General features: G+C 38.2%; 1 protein-coding gene across 1 annotated transcript in view; it reads left to right on the top strand.

Annotated features, from left to right (window-relative positions):
* Window positions 1–20,291, top strand: part of NELL2 (neural EGFL like 2) — a 147,260-nt gene extending 126,969 nt beyond the window's left edge. The window contains exons 16-20 of the mRNA XM_083815095.1: window positions 4,424–4,564; window positions 13,046–13,239; window positions 14,129–14,305; window positions 16,414–16,638; window positions 19,465–20,291. Of these exons, the coding sequence (XP_083671221.1) occupies window positions 4,424–4,564; window positions 13,046–13,239; window positions 14,129–14,305; window positions 16,414–16,638; window positions 19,465–19,515 (788 nt within the window). The 3' untranslated portion in view covers window positions 19,516–20,291. The remainder of the gene's footprint in view (window positions 1–4,423; window positions 4,565–13,045; window positions 13,240–14,128; window positions 14,306–16,413; window positions 16,639–19,464) is intronic.
* Window positions 20,292–22,137: the final 1,846 nt, after the last annotated feature.

Below are 22,137 nucleotides of genomic sequence, written 5' to 3'. Positions count from 1 at the left end.
GCTGTATGTCTCTAACTCTGTGCTTGATGGTGGCATGCAGACTGTTCTGAGCGGAGGATTTGTTGATTAATATTTCAGTCTTGAAGCAAGTAATACAAAATGGTATAGCCATACCCCACCTCCCATCACACATGGCTCTTTGTTGAGTGCAGCTTGACCACATTAGAGAGCTTGGTCCTATTGCTGGATGAAAGAGTACTGCTATCTTTCAAATTGGCAATTTTATACCACTTTCAATCTTCAAAGCTCTTATTATACAGAAATTCTCTAATAATATTCATCAGACTGCTAGCTTTTCTTTTTTTTCTTACTGTACCAGTGGATAATTTGCTAATGATCTTATTTTACTCTTCAGAGAGCAGGGTTTTCTCAGTCTCCCCAAGAGCAAGGGTGTAATAGCTGAAACTGTTGCTACAGTTCAGGAAATGAGTGATTATGAGGTATAAAGAAGGTGATTTGGAAGAGCATTTTTTTCATGTCAAGGAGAGCTAGGTATACACAGTACTTCTTTCAAAATGCCAGACACTATTTTTCAAAGTGAGGCTTCAGTTTGAAGGAAAAAAAAAAAAAAAAAAAAGAGCTGTTTTCTTTTTTTCCCCATTGAAAGTTGGGTGACAAAATATTGACAAAACCTGGCTGACTGATTTCAGTTTCAGAAAAACGTACAGGATACTGAATATTTGAAAACCAAATCATGTGCAACATAAGTGTGTAATAATCAGTTACCCTGTTTTGTGGCAGTATGGTACATACAGTATTGCTGTGAGTACATTCGTGAACTACATCAGAGAGATTCCCCATATTCCTGATGTTTTCTGGCCTCAATCAGTCTCATACGTGTGTCTTCTCCAGACAGTGTTTCAAGAGCTGAACCCACAAATCTGCTGCCTTACAAGTGCCGTGGGGTGGGAAAACGGCCAGAACAGTGCTGCCGTGTAGCTGCTCTCCGGGCTGAGGTGAAGGTTTCTTGGGAAACTGTCTTGGTGTTACTGTCTGTTCCAAATCTGGTTCATCACATGAGTGGGGTGGCAGATTTGGTATGTGCAACTGTGCAACCTGTTTGAAAAGGAAAAGAGAGAAACAGAGAAAATACTGCCTCTGTGATAGTCAGTGGGAGTTCTTCCATAAATACAGGGCTTGGATTAGACCATTTGCTCTAGATCATCACACAAATGAGACTCTATTTTATAGCTAGCTGAAGAAGGGAACTTGCAAACTCAAAATAAGATGTCTATTTTGTCTATCTGCTTACAAATGTCACCACCTGCTACTGGGAAAATGACATCCTTCCTCTCCTTGTACTTAATTTTTTTTCTTCAGAAGTGAAAATATAAAGTCCTTTCAGTAACTTCTTTCTATAGAACAGTATTTCATTTTTTATGCCTTTCTAGTACAGCATCAAACAGAACTTCATTAGTGCTGTTAATGTTCCGTATAGCCCACTGATATACCATAGCCACTGGCCAAGCAAAACTTCAATCAGATTTTTTTTCCTGTTGTCAGCTCACACCTCTGACTGAGCAGCTGCAAGATGATTCATCGGAGAACGTTTCACCATAGGACAGAGAAAAATTATTTCTGGCTGATTTTTCCATACTAATAAGATCATTTCAGTTGTAGAGACTTTTGCAGCACGTCCTGAGCCATGCTATGCCCATTTGAAAATAGAAATCCTTTTATCCAAATGTCAAGAAAATTTTCCATGAAATCATTTATTTGGCTCTGCAAAATATGTCTCTGCTGTGATTTCTTAACAGAATTGTGACTTTAACAGAGTTTTGTCCCATTACAGAGAAAGTCTGCTAGAATTAATAATGAATGTTAGTTGAGAGATTTAGCACAAAATGTTGTGCATAAGGAACATTTAATGTTCTGAAACCCACCAACACATGCTGTATAATATCATTTGCCTACAAAGGTGGTGTGAGAATTTTTTATTTATTTATTATTTACTCTATTTGCTGCAAAATCATGTAAGGAATAATGGATTTTTCACTGTCCATGCAGCAATGGTTCCAATGGAATGATTTCAGGCAAACAAGCTGTCAAGAATATGTCATTTCTTAAGGACCAACAGTGTGCTTCCATCAATGCTTTTTATGGTAGGCACTCCTATATAACTCCACTCAACTTTGCATGCCACCATAACAAATCAGAAGAGTGTATTTCTTTGTTTATTGGCATCTGTAAAAGCTTTTCATCTCAAGCACTATTTCTTGTGATACGGGTTTGTCAGCTAGTTTGCAAATAAATACAAAAAACTGCTTTTGTTGTCAGTTTACCAATACTGACATGACATTCAAGGCTTGTTTTTCCTGAATAATCAGTAAGTGAGTTCAGTAGAATGCATTCAGCCTGCGCCTGCAATACTGTGCACGTAATTATAAAACTTACAGATTCACAAATAAATTGTCCTGAAGAGAGGAACACAGGCCTTCTTTAATTAATATCTCTTCCTATGACCTATATAGCACGCTTTCCTCTACCTCATCACCAATAAATAAATTCCATTTTCCAAAAGAAGACATATGCTATCTGGTTTCTTAATGCATGTTATTAAGTAGCATTAAGAAGCAATCACATGCTTCATTGATTCTCTGGGGCCTGTGGCTCTGACCACCCCCAGCAAGTTATCTTGTACTGAGCAGATGATCCCAAACCTATAGGATGATAACATAGGTTCTGTCCAGGCAGGTAAGCTGTCTCCCAGACTGAATGTACCCCAATGGTAAGGGATCTTCTAGATTGCAGTCCTCCTTTCTTTTCCTTTCCCTTTTCTTAAGCAATCTGTGGGTATGTGAACAAATACCTGTAGATAAGGTACAGACTGCAAACCAACCTTTTCTCACTACAGCAACATAATTTCCATCAGTCTTCCTCTGATCTCTCAAACACTTCTGAAGTCCCACTGGCTCCTGGCTGCTCACAAGAAAAAGGCCAGAGTTTATACTGATTTAGAGAGAGACACACTGAGCAGCTGAAGGTTGCAAAGGTTTGGCATTTCTCAGTCCTGCAGCAGGAGTAGTTACATGATTATACTGCACGTCACAGTGGAGTTGAAAATTCTGTGTTTTAAACCAATTGAGACTTAGGACTTAATTTGTGGTACACAAAACTAAGAAGGACTGTGGGCAGTATTTTGACATATGTCACGTATAGCTCAGTGGTCACATCACATCTCTCCTCTGTAGTCACATCCCAGAGGATACTAGATCAACTGCTGAGGTACTTCTGAGGGTTTGAGTCTTAATTCAAATTGTTTTTTCAGTTCTCAGATTCCTGGCTGAATTCCTACCTTGGCCAGCATGGCAAGTACATTGAGGGTTTGTTCAGTATTCAAAGGCATGGGGTTATTTTAGAGCTTTTTGTTTCTGAAGGAAGTTTGTGTGTGTATTTTGTCTCCCTCTGTGCCTGTTTCATGGGCACCTCTCAGTCAACTTGCTGTTCCATTAGGTATGCTACCCTTCATATAAAACAATGATAACGTGATAAATCTGATAATGAAGGACCCATTTTTATCTCTGTCTGACTACATGCTCCTGAAATTCCCTACCTGTTAACAGAACTCATATTCTGGGACCTATTCATTAATATAGCCTACTGCTTAACTGAAGGCACTAGAAATGAAAATGTGGCAAAGTTCTCTACTTTGCTAAATCCGTGAGTTCAGGTATCTGCAGGACATGCCTTCGTGGATACTGGATCTAGTGAGTGTGTCAGGAAATTCATTCTACCATGGGTTGTTACTGTAATGTTTAGTTACTAGAAGTGTTTGTTTAAAGAAATGAACATCCCAAAGAAATTATCAGGAGAAGGCATTGTATTTCATCTTTAGGATCTAAGCTTTGGTTTGGGATCCCAGCTGCTCTTTTTGATAGTGAGAGAAGAGATCACAGTCAGTTATGCTGAGAGTCAGCAGCATAATGATGTAAGTCAGCAGGAACTCCACGAGACAGGGAAGTCCTACTGACCTAACATCAGTGTTACCAAGGACCACAGCAAACATTTAATGTTTTGATATGGCACCAGAAAAAAAAAAAAGAAAAAAAAAAGCTTTATCAGGCAGCTTATAACCAAAGGGTTAACATCTTATTTGAAGTGGGATCCAATTCCTTCCTTCATACTGTGGGCAATTTACACAGAAGACAGACTACCTAGCACGTACTGTGAAGAAATGAGTTGCTAATATGTAAACAGTAAACAGATCAGCAAAACTCCAGTTAGCAGGGCCAATAGTGTTAGCCAAGAACTTTTATGGAAATTATTTAAAATTTTACAATAAATAAGTAAAAATTCAAGTGGCAATAATCAGAATACTTCTGTGAAACCCAGAAATAACAGAGACATTGTTTTTCCGTCAGATGAATGCATTAATTTCTTCTGTGTGAATTTTCTCTCCTTTTTTGTTGTTCTTTTGAACCAGACATTGACGAATGCTCAGATGGCTTTGTTCAGTGCGACAGCCGAGCTAACTGCATTAACCTGCCTGGGTGGTACCACTGTGAGTGCAGAGATGGCTACCATGACAATGGGATGTTTTCACCAAGTGGGGAATCCTGTGAAGGTCAGTATCTAAGAAGGGTCGGGTAGTGTTATGGCTTGCATTACAGTGGTGTCTAGTATCTCAAGCTGTTGCAGACAAGTATTGTCTCGGGCACTGTTATCAACGAAAGTTAAACCTTGGCCAAAGAAATCATTGTCTAAATAAGCATCGTAAGCAAAAGGCAAAAGAAAATAAAGGATGAATATTTCTAATTTCTATGTGGAGCATTAGTGGCTATTTCTATGACTTGCTAAGATAATATGCAGTCAGGCACTGTGCTTAAGAGTCTCACTGGCCTGACATCTGCTTCTGTGCATTAGTGATTTCCCACAGGCTGATAGTAAGCACTGTAATCTGTCACTCCACAGTAATCTGTTTATATGTCAGATTCTTTATGTGTATAAATGAGCCTCAATCCAGACCCCAGTTTTTCCACTTCATTCCTCTTACACTGAAATAACCTGTGATGAAAATATTTCCTGTTGCAAAGAATGATTTTGCAGCCCTAACACTGTTACCCACACTCCCTGCTTTCTCCGTGCTGTCTCTGAATGCTTAAATATTCAGTGCTCACACAGTGTAAGCTTTCCCATCTTACTGTTTAAACTCACATTGGTGGGCTGCATTAGTCCCAAAGGGAAAGAATTGAATTAATTTCACTAAGGCAGACACACAGACAGTTCTCCAGGAGTGAGAATGACCTTTTCGGTATCCCCATCATCAATACTTTATTTCAACACATTTTCACCACAGCTGAAAGCCTGTATTCCCGGGAGGAATCAGTGATTTGAATCAGCCACTGCTTTCATAAGTTCAGCTTTCTTTGTCAAGAACTAACTAAATGTCAGTGTTAGCTGGCCAGGTGTTAGGACAGGAAGGTGCAAAGACTTCTGAAGAAGTTGTGATGATGACAGTGAAAAGATGTGATGCTTCTGATTGCAACGTCACCCTTCTGTCACTCATGGCACAGGTACCCTGGCCAGGCATTTATGGAAATGTTCTCAATACCCCAGGTTTTATCTTCAACATCAATACAGTATTTGTCTTGTGGGCTGAACCTTCAGGTTTGGCATGTGCCTTGTCAAGAAATCTGAGATGTAAAATGTAACTAAAGGTATGATGCATTTAACAGTACCTCTGTTGTTAAGATGTATGCAAACAAGCAATGATTAAGCAACAATTTGTAAGGAAAAGAAAAACCAAGGAAAAAGAAATATGGAGACTGCCACATGTATGCAAAAGTATCAGTTATTAGCATGCTTTGGCATTTTCTACAAAGTTTCAGCAGCACATATTAAACATAGGCAGAATATAACATAATTAGAATTAATTCACAGATGCCAGGAAAACATCTTCATTGCTGATAACTTTAGTCACAATCAGTGGGAACACTTTCCATTTGATCAATTGCAGCTCCAAATTTTGGAATATTTGGAGATAGGGAGGAAAACTGGATATTTTATTAGTCTCACTGCATCACTTTTTATAGTATTGAAGCCTGTGACATTGCCTCTCAAACAGAAAGACAGTTTGGAAAGTTGAACTTTCAGCAGCAGAGTACAGCAGTGCAAAAACAATTGGTTTCTCCCTTGTCAGATCTTTCCACTGTGAGAGTTACCCCTACTGGGTTTAAAGGCAGTCTGGCCATTTCTTATGTCACTTCTTCAGTATCCCCTGTGTTAGAGGTGATTAGATTGAGCTGTTGGTGGATGGCCTTTCAGGCACTCACTGTAACAACACCGAAGTAATGGGAAATGCAGCTGTAGGGCTTCAACCTCTTACTAGCACTTGCTGCTTTTCCCTTGGAAATAGAATTATGTTGTTCATCATCTTATTTCCAGAAAAGTGGTGAAAGATCAGCTACTTAGTCTTTGAGAATTGCATGGGTTTGGGAAGTCTTAAATTTTATATATATATATATATGTAAATAGAGAATTCAGCATAGTATATTACCTGGTACCTTCCTCTTCAACCCCTCACAGCTTTTCTTTAGAGTTTCTTTACTGAGTCATGTTGGTGCTCTGGCAGTTGTCTCAAGAACCATTTCATAAAAGAGATCTTGGCTGAGATAGTAGATACCACAGCCTCAAGCTTCATTGCATTCAAAAACTGAAACCACTGAAGACAAAATCCTCAAATAAGAACATTCAGGCCCAGTTAACATTTACTCTGCAGTTCTGTGTAAGATCCTAATTCCTTTGAATTTGTCTCCTGCAATGTCTAAAAGCTTTCAAGATCAGTTGAAGAGAGAGGCTGTATTGGTTTGTATGAGAAGTAGTGGCGGTTATATCTCATTGGCTCTTGGACATTTTGCATACTTCCATGTCAGAAGAGTAGCTCACCTAATTAATGAACTCCCATTGGACTTGCCAAGAATATCTGGCAGGTACCAGCTGTTGTTGATACAGAATATAAGAGAGAATATCTTCACTCTCCACGGGTATCAGATTCTTTAAATGAGACAGGTGCAAATGAACAGGTTGGAAAGCATCAATCCAGAATGCCCCAGCCAATTCAAAAAGCATGTCTTTGGTTGCGAGAGTTTACCTGTATATGAACTTACACTTTACAAGTTCTGTTTTGAAATGTCTTGTAACATTCTTTAGTACCACTGCTGTCCTGCTTCAAGAAGTAGAATCACTTCCTTCCCTGTGTGATAGCACAGGCTGTCTGACAACACGGAGGGCTAGGGCTCCCTGTGATTTTTTTTCCCCACTACCGAGAATAATGAGGCTACAAGGATGCTCTCTGTTCTTAACCAATGAACAAAGTCCAAACTGGTCAATTCTGTACATAAGTGTCTGAATCTGGAAGGCAGATGAATTGCTGACTGTCAAGATGTCTGAATTCATCTCACAGTACATCCAGTGTATTAACTAATACATGAGTTTTCTTGTAGTTGAAAAACCACTGTCAGTTTGGAGTGCACACTCAGGTTTTTCTACAGGGCTTGTCATGTTTAACAGAAGCTTTGTTATTGATAGCACTTAAGGAGGCAGGAAATAAAGAATCATTAATCTTCAGCAGATAATCTTACTAGCACTCACAAAGATCCATGGAAATCCTTTCATCTTTATTCATGGTCACAGAAGGTCAACAATTAAAACTATGAATTGACTTTTTATCCTTCTATCTTAAACGGAGCTATAGGCATTAAGGCTTCATTTTTAAATTTAGGAATGCAACTTAAACGACACTGGAGAGAAGGCAGATCTGGAGACACATTAGTATTTAAATATTCTGAAGTGTGGGCAGAGTAAAAAATCGGCAGAGTTTCTGATGTTTTATTAGAGGACTAATAGAAGCACAGACTGTACATTTTATGAGACAGTGACTTGAACATGTTTACTGTATCAGGTAGCAACATTTCTATGAAGCTGGTTTTACTGGCATCTGAAGTCTCGGCTCTTCATCTTCCACATCTGCTAAGCACTCTGACAGCTGGCTTGCATGAAGTCACAAATAAATTATTCATAATTCACTTGCTCTTTGAAGAATGGTTACATCAGTTAATAGATTTATTTGGGACAGACAAGAGGAGAAACCAGACTTTCTGCTCAGAAGAGCTTGGGCTCCAAATCAAATATACTCCTTCCTGTTTTGCCTTAAGCAAAAAGTATCCAGGTATCCTTGTACTGCTACCCTGCTGAGGAGGTTGTCAAAGCTAAGGTAATTGAGAATCTTCAGTTGTTTCAGAGAAAAGAAACTATCTGCCATCCCAAACCATCTTTCAACAAGATATTTATCAATAACTGAGGTGTTCATCTTTTCTTTACATGAATGACACTAACTGATACGAGAGATTCTGTTAGGAAGCCATGCCTGGGGGAGACTTTTTTTGGCTTTATGTGAATATCATGCATGTAAATCTAGATAACTCATCAGAGGAGGGAAAGTTACAGCTTTCCATCAGTTACACCAGAGCACGTCTCTTAGCCCTTTGTCACTACCTAGCAAGGATTTTTTTTTCTAATAGTGCCTTCACAAATTCATGTTCCTTGTGAGTGTATTGCAAATTTTCTCATCTGTTGTTATCAATAACATTTTTGTTGTTTTTGTTCAAAAGAGTATTGGGCTGTCACTTTTAGACTCTGACATAGTAGCTCCAAAATCACTTTCCATAATAGATCTAAAAGATGAGTTTGACTTTTGAATGTGTACTTTTCCATGTGCCTTACAATCGAATTTCATCTGCCATATTATTGCTTACTCAGTCAATATCATTAAATACTTCTATATTTCACTGTCAATTTTTGTTTTTAATACTTGGTTAACAACAACCTTTTTTGTCTTATAGTTTATCCAGTGCTCCAGATGACTTTAAAGCAGAACATGAGCAGCACATGTTCTGGCACATATTCCTGGGGAACTTTACTGGTACATCTCTCCATTGTGACAACTTGACCATTTATTGTTGCTTTTTATTACTTACTAATTAACCCACTATAAATCTGTGAGTGGATGACCCCTTTTATTCCAAGGCAGATAGTTCCTTTAATAGTGTGTGTTATGCAAAAGAGCTCATCAAAAGTTTTCAAATGAAAGTAGTGCATTATATCAACTGTATCCCACTTTGAAGTCTTTCTTAATTAGTATGGTAAATGTTTATTCTGAATCTATAATATAATGTCTTTAAACAATCTTCTTTCTATCTGAAAACATTTCATTAAGATTTAATTCATCTTCAATCATCATTTGAATATAACACACACCCTTTGAAACTAAGTACTACCACAAAGAATTTTTGCAGCCTTTTAAATTACTTTAAGCATGTTGAACTTGCATACATTGTAGTCACCATGTGTCATCAATACGGAGTAATTGTTCAGCAGTGACATCTTGAATCAGAGGCTGCACACTGCTCACGGCCAAGTCAAATGTTGCTTTCTCTCTGTGGGAGTCTTTGACTGTCTGTTCCAAGCAACAGTCAGGAAATCTGTTAAATACAATCTTGGCTCACAACCCGGTGGGGCAAATGAAATTCCTGGTTTTATAGTTTTCTGCCCTTGCATTCTCTCAAATATTATGAATGTAGTTTAGTCGTTCCAGGTGCTGCCACCACTATGTATAGCTTTAGTCCAGTATTTCTCCTGTTTAGGCATGAAATTACTTGTGATACAGTTAACTCCTAGTTCTCTTTAATGTCTGTCACTACTGCTCCATCCATGGTACTCCTTTGTCATTGCAATATTAAGTTGTACTCAGGGAAAATGAGAAAAGGAAAATCCTTAAAAGTGTGCCAGATCAAAGCTGCTGCAAATCAGATAAATAAGAACAGGTCCTCAATTGAGCATGAGATAGCTAGTTATATTTTGGTTTTGTTTTCTTTTCTGAGGCAAACCTCCAAGTCTTTCGAGATTTAATGTTCTAATGTTGTAGTAAACAAGCTGCTGGATTCCTAAGCAGTGTGTTGTAAATAGCCTGAAGTGAATTGATATGCTTTTTTGTTGTTGTTGTTGTTTTTAAAGAAAAATATAACATGGGAAAGATAATAGCATACTCTGTAGCTGGATATAGTGGAAAATAAACACCCTGCGTCCTCTCCCTACCCTGTTTCAGACACACAAGATGCAGGGGCCAGTACCCTGTCCATATGGCTGTAGAATTTTGAAAGCTAGTTATGGCTGTAAACAAGATGCCAGTAACATCATTCACCATCCATTGTCAATCCAGAGAAAAAAAGCTGAACAAAGTTTTGCTTGGTGTGGATGGTTTGTATGCAAGTCTTTTGCAGATAATGACTGAAGTTTGATGTGGATAAATAATCCAGATGAGAATTTCATGCATGCAAGCTTATGTTTCTCTTGATGTGTTGTAAACACATTGCTGTTTATGATTAGGTTAGAATCAAAACCTAAACAGCTTCTGCTTTGACTTGGGATATTTAAATTGCCTTATCCAGAACATTTATTTTCATGAATCAAACAACTGAAAAACAAGGTTGGGATTTTTTTGTAAGTGCTCAATGTTGGATAAGCTCTGCTTAATATCAGAGTCAATGACAAAAGCTCAATTATTTTCAGTAACAGTGCACTAACCATTACCGTGTCAAAAAACAAATCCCAGAAGCTTTTTCCTCATAGGCAGATTGTAAAAGGCATTTGCACTTATAGTGCCAAATGCAGACTTAGTGTTTATAGGGTTACTGTTTGTTGTTTAAAGAAAACTGTTTTTATTTACACGACAGCTGAACTTTGCCCAAGTATCTCATTAAATATGTCTGCTTTCAGTTAAGTGACCAGGTTATTGAAAAGTGATATTATTCATTTATGACACTTGCTATGACAAAGCTTTGTACATAAGAGTGTTTTAAACAAATGAACACAAGTGTCTAGGAGTCATTTATTAAAAATGGCTTCAATGATAAAGAGAATCCTGCTGTTAATCATTATATTTAAATAGGATTTGTGTTTGTTCTCTTCACTGAATAACTTAAGAACAATTAGGTTGCGTATGTGGAGTTCTTAATTTTCAGTTCCCAGATCACATTACTGCCAGTATGGATTTAAGAGAAAAGCGAGGAAGGAGAGTGCAGCTCTTCCATCCCTCTGCTCTGCCCAGATCAGTATTACTCAGACAATTCCTGTTAGCTAGTTGTCTAAAAACCTTCAAGGCTGGAGCCTGCACACCCTCTGCACAGCTGTCTGTTCCACTGATTAGGTATCCTTACTGTTGGGATGGGTTTTGCTGTCTGAGGTGCCTGTGACATTTCAACTGTTCAGGTCCATGCAAACAGCCACACTCAGGTTAGGTTCATGATCTCAGTTGCCTTCTGCCCTATTGCAACAATGGCCAACAATGCTTCAGAAGCTAGTGAGGTAGAAGATGTGGAGAACTGAGATGATTTGCCCATTCTGTATTATCTGATTCTTTTTTTTTTTTTTCCTCTTAACAACATTCTGTGGCAACGAGTGTCATAGTTTGTTTATATATTGCATGGAAAAAATATTTCCTTTTATGAGACTTGAATTTGTTGTCTTCCTGTTTCATCTACTGTCCCCTTTCTTGTTTGTTAGGCAAGTGTGGTGAACAAAAGCTCTCAATATGTCTTCTCTGGAGTATTCATTATTTTTTGGTTATGTCTTTCTTGCTGATATTCTTTCAGAGAAGAACAATCCATTACTTTTCAGTTCTTCTGAAATGAGATTTTCCTCATCTTTCTCAGAAGCCCTAGTAATTTCGCAATACATTTTTCTGAGATGGACCCACCATTATTGCACAGTGTATTTGAAGGAAACCCACAATGCTGCTTATTTATACAATGGAATTCTAATAATTTCCCTGCTGTTTTTCATACCAATTCATATTCATGTTAGCAACTTGTTTACTTTTGTTTGACTGGAGCCACACATGGAATTGAAATAATTGAGTTATTTTGCTTTAAACTGAATGTGCTTAAGGTGAATTGGAGGTTTCATTTCCATTCTTGAATCCAAAGCTGAGTGTTTTATTAAGATTTTATGCCGATATTGAGAGATATGTGCTGAATATGATCATATTGCTTATTTTATCTTGTACTGATCTGCTGGACAGTTAAATGGCACAATACTACTTTTTAATGAACTCTAATTAAGAGCTTCAGCTAGACTTGTGAATTGTATATAGACTGGAACTCACTGTATTGATATTTACAATTGCCATAAATCTAGCCTTTGATCTTGTAGTTTTTTCCACATTATATCATATCTAGCTGTTTACTTCTTTACTTTTCAAAGCTAACTTTTTTTTCAGATAACTTTTCTCCAGATGAGCAGCTGAAAAAGATAAATAAAGAATATTCAAGTATAAAGGACTTTGTGCTAGCAGTTTGCCTTTGCAAAACAATTGTGTATGTGTACATTGATGAAGTAGGCCTCTAAAAGTACTCTTGAATTCTTTGCAACATGACTATTTTTAAGTCATTTACCTTTATTCACTGAAGGCATTAATTTTTTCTTTATTTTCTGTGCTGGGTACAAAGGCTGTAGATGTTGCTGCAACTTGAATAATTAAATATTCTAGTTTGTACACTCTAAGAAATGATGCGATGCTTATTTAAATGACCTTACAGGTCAGACATCACCTTTCACATTAACTTTTTGGCAAGTGAACTCAAATGCTCTAAACAAAGCCAGCAAAAGGTTTCGAAAACAACTTTCTGCAGCTTTACTGGTTTAATTGAAAACGTCTTCTGAATGGTTCCTACAAACTATTGCCCTTCAGGGAGTCACGTATTATTTTTATTCTTATGTTTCCTGTGATTGCTTTATTCTAACTACCTTACTCAATAGTATTAGTTCAGGAAGATGTATAAGAAAACTCCAAATATGATGTTTCTAAAGCTGATGTGACTTGAAAAATATTTTTGTGAACTTGTATGTTATTTTTCCCTGTTCTGGTGAAGTGCAAATTAATTTTCAGCTGAAGGCTTTAATGGCCACGAATCATTTATATTGGCTGCCACAAGAACATTTTTGTTAATTGAATGTGGTCTAAAAGTATTACATGGCATGTTTTTTGCAGACATTGATGAATGTGGAACTGGAAGGCATAGCTGTGCCAATGACACTGTTTGCTTTAACTTGGACGGTGGGTATGACTGTCGATGTCCGCATGGCAAGAACTGCACAGGAGACTGTATCCATGAAGACAAAATCAAACACAATGGTCAGATTTGGGTGCTGGAGAATGACAGATGCTCTGTCTGCTCATGCCAGGTCAGTAGAAATAAAACTATCTGCTGCAGCAAAGATTTTGGTAGGGATGAAGGGAAGAACACTGTGATTCAAGTAAAATTCCTGTTTTGGCTGCCTTTTCATCTGTGTATGTGGTGCTACACAAAAATGGCATTTTGTAGGGTTTTGGGGAGAGCTGCTCTTTCCAACCTTTACAAGCAGAACTTCCACTTGAAGTTTATTATATACTCCTGGCAGAAAGGGAAGAGTACCACTTGGTTAGCAGAGATGCCATCTATGTTTTCTGGGTGGGAGTAATGGCATTTTCACACAAAGAAACTGCCTAGGCAGATACTGGTGTTGGTGACTAAGGCCAGTATCTCTAGCAGATGGCTATAAATAGAGGTAGATTCTGTCTCTGCAGAGTAATTCAGCTTAGCTTTCTCAAATGCTTGTTGTGGGAAGCCTGGTCCCAAGCTAAACACTGATGACAAGTAAAGAACTAATACACTACTGACAAAGTCCTGAGCATTTCAGAAGCTCAAGTTGCATTGGCATGAGTTTAATTTCATACTAGCTAACATCGTCTTTATGTGAATAGTTGCAAAAGAGAGCTGGAAGTTTAGCAGAGGACTCAAGTAGCATCCATATGAGAATGACAAAACTTAGTGCAATCCATTAAAATTTGACCCTTAGTAATGACACCATTGAGTTTCATCAACTTAGGTAAAGACAAAAATTTATGGTGGTTACTAAGTGTGTATTGTAGTTTCTGCCTCATTGAATTGCATTTTGACAAAGTTATGGTGTCATGGAAAACTCAAAAGCTGGCAGTGGCTTAGCATCATGCCAACAAATCAAATTTTGGTACAAGAACTGTAGGAGTCATGCAGATTTCTGCCATTACTCTATGTCTGTCTTCCAACAACAGAATGGATATGTGATGTGCCGGCGAATGGTCTGTGACTGTGAAAATCCCACTGTTGACCTATTTTGCTGTCCTGAATGTGACCCAAGGCTCAGCAGCCAATGTTTACATCAGAGTGGGGAGCTTTCCTACAACAGTGGTGACTCCTGGATACAGAACTGTCAGCAGTGTCGCTGTTTGGTAAGGCTCCTGATTACTGCAGAATAGACAAGAGGAAGAAAAGGATATGAGATGTTCTGATCTGTGAATAGTTCATTTTCATGTATTAGCATCCATTTAGTTCCCTCTGGAGTATGTGTATAATCAAAATCTGGTTTTCATGGATATTTGTCAGTATTATCAAGTCTCAGTCAAAAATGCATTTGGACACAATAGACATAATAGAAATTATTTAATCACAAAAATTGTTTCAGCAAAGAGTGGAGGTCATTTGGATGTGACACCTACATAGTAACACTCATGTGATCACTCATTCAGGGACCAATGAGGCTGTATAAGGATATGTATTTATGTAAATATGTATTCATTATCACAGTTGATAATTTCAAGAATGTTGATAGACTGAAATGTGTTTATTCACTCAGACATTTCCAGTAACAGAAAATTTAATAAGACTTGATGCATTCTTCAAAATAGTGAAATGAGGTCTGAACAAAAATCTTTTAAAGCTTGTTATCTTTTTCCTGGGCAGGTATTTCAGAGTCTTAGGAAACCTGTGCTGCATAAGGGTGCTCAGGAAGTTTCCATGACAGAAACAATCCCAAGATAAAAGCAACTAGCTTTTATCACAGGTTATCTCCAAATGTAAAGTGTAGTCCATCTAGCAGCTTTCCCTTGTCAGGGTGTCATGAATTACAGCCAGAAAGCAATTTCTTTAGACACTGTTTTCCGTGTTGCTACTGCTAAAATTCAATGAAATAGATTCCCAGGTGTTTCATTAAAAGTCTTAAAAACAAAACAAAGCAAAACAAACTACAGTTTAGGATCTCAATAGATGTCTCTTCTTTATTCAAGATGCTACTTCCATAACTGAAGCCTGCTTTCTTTCTGTTGTCACAGAGATTTTTTAGGTGACAACTTATTGTCTACTCCTTGTACTGTCTGTCGCTATAAAAAATAAATTGAAATATCAAGATCAGTAACTGGTTTTAAGATTGCTTTCATTGTTACCATCATGCAATTCAAAAAGAGAGGAAAATTGACCCAGATAAGAATTTTGTAGAAGTGTAACTTCACAATAATTTCTGCAACAAGAGGTGTAAAATTTGAGCTATGGCAAAACGCTGGGCATTTTTTTCAGCTTTTGCTCTGGTATTGAACTCATAATTCTCAAAACATTAAATACAGTTTTTGTGACTACACTTCTTTCCTTGGGCCACATGCCATTATCTTCACACACACACAAATACACACCCTCTGGAGCAGAGGTAGACCTGTTCCAAAGCAAATGTGCATTAGTGACTTCAGTGAACTGTTCCCTTTGACTAATAGATCTGCAACTTTGGCCTTTGACCAGAACTGAATAGCCCCAACTTCTAGGGACTGAAGCGAATAATCAGGCATCTTTAGATTTGTGTAGAGGAGTACACTAACTTCTCCTACCACTTTTCTGGCCCAAAAATAGTCTATCTTTTGGCCTTTTCATACCATGACTGTACCAAACCCATCATGTGATATGCAGAAAGAGTGGTTAAGTTTGGAAGCCAGGTAATGTGATCATAACATATAAAATAGATGGTAAGTGTTTGGAGGTCCTTGCAGTGAAAATGCTGTGATGTTCTTGCTAAATTGGGCTGACTGACACCCTTAATTAAGCTAATGCATTTGTAACCGTGGAAAAGATAAACTCTAGTCCACCCTACTGGGAGTTATACAGCAAAACAGCAATCTGAATAGAAGTAAGAACTAGAGAAACAGAGATTTCAAAACAGTTTTGTAGTGTAGACCTGTTACGGCTTCTGTCATTCACAGAAGTAGAGCTTCACAAGAACAGATCCATATTCTGTGTTTCACAAAGTTCATGGAGAAGTTTCAGCAGCAGCTTGGTGCAGAGTATATTGAAAGACATTAAATCTAACGCACTTTTTCAGTAGCAAGCAGAAGAAAGCAACCAACTTGCTGCATCTCCCACTGGCAATGAATGCTAGTGTTCTCTGCGCTGACTTCTGAGTAGGGCCAGGTGGAAAAACTTAGCCAGCTAAGAAACATAATGCTGAGTCAGAGAAATGGGCAGTGAAACAAAACAATAGCTAACAATCTTCTCTTCTTCTTGTAACGTTTTTGAACAGCAAGGTGAAGTTGACTGTTGGCCCTTGCCATGCCCAGAAGTGGACTGCGAATTCAGTGTCCTCCCCGAGAATGAGTGCTGCCCACGCTGTGTCGCTGACCCCTGCCAGGCGGACACCATTCGCAACGACATCACTAAAACCTGCCTGGATGAAACCAATGTCGTTCGCTTCACTGGGTCTTCTTGGATTAAGCATGGCACAGAGTGCACACTCTGCCAGTGCAAGGTAAAGAGCTTCAAAATTAAGAAGAGATGCCTCTTACTCAGCTTGTTTCGTGGCAAATAAATATTAATGCATTGAGCCTGGTCAGTGGCTAGGTGATGTCAGCACTTGTTTTAAAGCAGTGGAGATTACAGTATAAGTGCTCAGTTTTGGTATATTCACTTTTGCATGTGCTAGAATGATGGTTTAACGGGCTAGCAGGTCAGATGTAGGACAACAGCCCGTGCTGCAGTGTGCTGCGAACAAGTTAAGGGGCTTGGCTTTTCCACTATAACACCTCGGTCCAAGTTTGATTGCAGTTCTTATGGTATAGCTCCATGCTATCTTGGAAATATATATACAGTAACAAATAGGTATGTAAGGCTAGACTTCACACAAGAAATGTGTTCTGTGTGATACTATAGAGTTATCATAACTGATTGATTTGTTCTTTGAGAATAATAATTGCTTTGACAATAATGGGACTAGTTACCTCGTTATGTGGCTTTTTTTTGCTTTAAAATTAAACGTAGGATCAACATGGCATAGAGAACATTTTATAGTTTTTGTAGTCAAAGAAAATCATTGTCTGAGGAGAAAAACTTTATGGCTATGGGCTTATGTGAATTCTTATGTCTCTTTTTAAAGATGTGAGAGAAAAGGAGGTTAAAATAAGTTTTTCCATTCAAAATAAGCCCTGTGAGGTGAATTGTACCTATACTGAAGAAAGACAGTGATCCCACAGTAGCCAAGAAGAGAGAGACAGGAGGACTCATCCAGATATCTTTAATTTTTACTGAAATTCACAGTTGATTTTTGGTCTTTATCCTGTGTATTTCCCAAGGAAGAAACTTCCCAAACTCTAGAACATGGTACCATTAACTACTTGGAAAAGTGCACATAAAAATAAACTAACTTCAACATCTCTTCCTGGGAAAGTTGGGGAGTAACTGATTGTTGAGCAGGAGCTGACAACCGACAGCTTCTTCCACCACTTTTCTGACATAATTCTGTGTGCAACAACAGTTGCTGTTGTCGAGGCATAGTTTTTTTTACTATGGAACTGTTACGTGCCAAGTAGCCACGAGCACTTGTCTTAATGTTAGAACAGGTCAGTGGTTAGGAGGAAACACTGATCTGACAGAGTGGCTAGTGGTTTGAAAGCCAGACGCTGCTCAAATGATGCTGAAACAGGCTTATGTGCACAAACCATTATTAGTGGGGCCCGCAACTGGTGGCATACACCAACTGCAATGCTACGAGATATTTTTGGAGAAAAGAAAATAAAAAAAAAAAAAGAAAAAGAAAAGAGTAAGAGAGAGTAAGAGAGGCTATAAGGAATCACATTCCCAATACCAGCCAGCTTGGGCTTGGGCGGGTTGCTGAGGTTTCTGTGCCTCATTTTCCCAATCTGTAAAACAAATCATTTTGTGTGATTCTTCTCTAAAACACAGCTGAGATTCAGTGATGGGAAATGCTTTCTCATTGTTGTAGCACTAATCAATGGCAATGCGGAAGCGATCAGTTCTGCTGATGGCCAGCAGTGTGCTGCTTCCATCTGCCCTTTTCTCTTGAGGCTCAGCAAAGACTGGATCTTAAGCACGAACTAATTTCTATTCAGTGTAAGCAGACATATAAAGTAATAAAATCTATTGCTGTATTATGAATATATAGAAGACTTAAACAGATACTCTGCCAAACCCATAGATTTAAAACAGCTCAGGTGAGAATCTGTCTGACAATGAAGATGTAGCACTTTGACCTTCAGCAAGCAAAATCTTATTCAATTCACTTTCCAGAGCAGTTTTCTTTTTGAAATAAACTATCTGTTCATATTGGCAGCATTTTCGTATTGTAGTTCTGCGTGCAAGCAGCCTGCTCCTGCAGATCAGGTTAATGCTATGCCCAATTTGTATAGTTCTCGCATTCACCCTGTGTCACCCCACTCTTTCCTTGCAGAGCATCACATGGAAGGTCAAAGCTCGAGGCTAAGCCTCTCTAACCAAGCTATAGCAAAATAGGTTTACACAAATCCTCTAAGAATTCAGAAAGCGGGCATCAGCTGAAGCTGACTTAGCCACAAAACCATGTCAAATCACAAGTAAAGGTGAACAGTAAGATTGTCTAGCCTTCTGTAACAGAAGGAGTGAAGGACAATGTTTGAATGATTCAGACCTTGGTCTTTAATTAGTGCTGGCAGTTTAGTCAATTAAATGTATTTGGAGTAATTTGAAAATAATATAAATTTTATTTGCCTTATAAGACTCAGGCTGAAGAAAAGAAGTAGCCAAAATGTAGAAAACATTTTCTTCATAATTTAATCATGTCCAAAAGTAATCTGTTCCCTTAATTGCTAATATTTTCAGAAAAAATGTCTCAACTATCAGGAAAAACTTCATGGATTAACATTTGCTGGTGTTGCAGCCAGGATGTATTAACTTGAAGCATTCAATGCTAAATAAAACCCAGATTCTCTTCTGTGTAATCTAAATAAAACTCCCAAGTGCCCTGTCTTGTTCAACAGCTTTGTGTATTTGGGCAAATGCCCTATACCTTTATGTCAGGAGTATTCCAGTGATCCCAGCTCCTTTCAGTCTGACTGTTGTAGCTATTTGGATATAGACCAAGGAAAAACAAGCAATTAGAGGAATCATCATAGCCCATACCCTTAGGCAACTGAAGGCCACAATGACAATTTCATGAATGCTATCAAAATTTGTACATATGTATTTTACAGATCTACACCTTAAAATCTGATGTAAGTTTTTAAATGGTTCAGCTTGTTAAATTGACCGAGCTTATAAAAAAAATGCTAATTGTTTCAATTCTCTTTGTTCTTCCTTCCTTTAGAACGGCCATGTCTGTTGCTCAGTGGATCCACAGTGCCTTCAGGAACTGTGACACCAACAACCATCTCTCACAAAGCAGTTTCTGGTTAAAGAATTTTCCTTCACAAAAAAAAAAAAAGATCTTTAGACCAAAAATTGTACAAAATTTAAACTAAAATTGGATTGTTTTTGTCCATCTAAAGTGCAGAAATGTGATTCAGTTACCTGAATCAGAGTGAAATTTATGGGACTCAAGACAAGCTCAGATGTGTAAACCTTTGTATGAGGTCAGGCCCAAATGTTCTGGCTATTTGTCTGTCTGACATCATTATGCAGAATATTAGGTTAGTGTAAAGTGACACATTGTAATGCTGTACGTAGCGATGTCAAGATCCGAACACAGCTAGGAGCTCTTACAGGGTCTTCCAAAGCTTTGAGAGTCCAGCACTTGACCAGATGCAGAGATTTTTACCTAATCATTATTGGTTCTGCACAAATGTGTTTGATTGCTCACTGCAGAATATAGCAGACATAAAAGGGTGAAGCCTTCAGGAATAAAGAACATAGCAGCTAAGATGTGATATGTACAGTATATGCGCTGAAAAAAAAAAAGATACAAGCTATTGTAAAAACAAAGCAAACAAACAAACAAAAAAAAACACAAAAAAACACACAAAAAACCCTAAAAACAAAAATTGTGATGCACAGGCATGGCTTCTTAATGTTTTCTGATGGGAAAAGTCATCAATATTTTCTTGTTTTACTGCACTTACTATTATTTCTTGATTGAATTTGTTCAGTATAAGCTCGTTATTGTGCAAATTTAAATAAATATTTCTCTTACCTTAAGTTTCTGTTTGTGCCATTTTTCCTTTTCAGGGGTGTCATTTTTTCATGTGTGTTGTTATTCCTCCTCCTTTGTCGGCATGCCTGGGCAGCTGGGCAATGCAGGTAGAGAGGAGCTCCTCTCTAGTTCCTCTGCGTGTGGGAGCTTCTGCCCAGCACAACCTTTTACCTGTAATTTCTTATCTTTGTTATTAACTTCATGCATGCAAGCCATTACAAGGGATTGAACAGAGCAACTCATGTGCCCTCCTACCCTATGTGCCAGTGGGATGCTGCCACCCAGAGTGGGTACAGACCATTTGTCTGACCTGCATCTGTTCAGATTTAAGGGGATGTTCTCTAGATTCCCACTCTGCTCTGAGCTGGTTTGTCTCTCCACAAGCTCCACAGCTGTTTGAGTTGTTTGTGTAAACTGCCGTAATTCACGGGGATCGCTCCAATATGCAAGCCCTATTTTCATTACTGTACTGTTGGGACAACAAATAAAAGAGGCTGCATGACCAAAGCTGTGTTACTCTGGGAGAGAAATAAAGAATAAAGCAGTGTTTACAAATTAAGGGCTGAAATGGCTGAATATATAAGGAATGCAAATATCTTGTAGGTATTCCCATCAGTCCTGGTGTGTATCAAATAATTCATGTTTCTGGAGCAGGGAATACAAGAGATGCCAGGCCACTGAGTGCACATAATACAAAGAAACCCAAGAACCTAAAAACTTGAAAAAAAGAATATGCAAAATTTGATTGATAGTCTACATTGGACCATTAAAGCTATGAAGATTTTACAGACCAAATAAACCTTTTTCTTCACACTGTCCATAAATAACAGGTACTCAAGGGATTTACTGTTTTGTCCTATTCCTGGCAAGCTATAATCAATGCTTTTTGAGCAGAATGTTAGCTCCTTGAAAAAGAGGCTGCTTTCTCTACAGTGTTTTCTTGCCTGCTAGTAATTGTTAAGAGGTCATGTTTTGCCCTCAGCCACAAAGGCACATCTCCAGTTGATTTCAGTGGCAGCTGCATGCCTATTTCTGAGAGGAGATATAACAGAGGGTATAACTGTTTAGAAACTGCACTTCACTTTCATTAAAGAAAAGGTAGAAGATAGGTACGGGAAATACATGAAGACTTTTTTTTTTTTTTAATATACAAAAAAGGAGTGAATATTTTTCAAGCACAAAATCCTGAGGCTCTGTCAGAGGCTGTAGGTATGCAGGGCAGATATCCACAGCACAGCTGTAAGAATCCCCATTTTGGACCAGTGAATAGGTAAGTTATACGTGAGGTGAGTGCTCCTGCCCTTGTTCTGCTTTAGTGCATCCCCAGGAATCAAATTTAGACCTGTAGCAGATATGAGAACTAGAAGAAAAAAATCTCTCCAAATTTTTTCTCACTACTTGGAAGGCACAGTAATCCTAGCCTTTATTCAAAACAAAAAGGTGTGTAGATGGAAAACAAGCGTCTCTTTCCTTTTGTTGCCTACCCTGCTTTGAGTGTTGTAGGATCTTTCTGATATTGCAGGTTCATGAAGCACGGTGCAATACAAAAAGAAACAGGCTAAAAAGCCAAGAATTGAGACATAACATAATAGCTAAACCTTGAATCAAATCCTTGGAGAGACAGTCAGTGCCACATATATGTGAAGAAGTTATATTGCTGAACAAAGCTGGAATTCTCTGCTAAATAAAAAATGGGAATGGGCTGGGTGAATATTATCTAATTTATCAATGTTCAAGGTTACTAATCAGTTGGGAGTTCTTCTAAAGGTCAACTAAGTCCAATGAGACATCTCAGTGACCTTCGTTTTCATTCACATTCAACCCCCCTTCCCCATCTCCCTCCTGTTTAGT

The sequence above is a fragment of the Anser anser genome, assembly GCF_964211835.1.
Source record: "Anser anser genome assembly, chromosome: 1".
NCBI classification, from domain to species: Eukaryota; Metazoa; Chordata; class Aves; order Anseriformes; family Anatidae; genus Anser; species Anser anser.
This window is presented reverse-complemented; position numbering and strand designations above follow the sequence as displayed.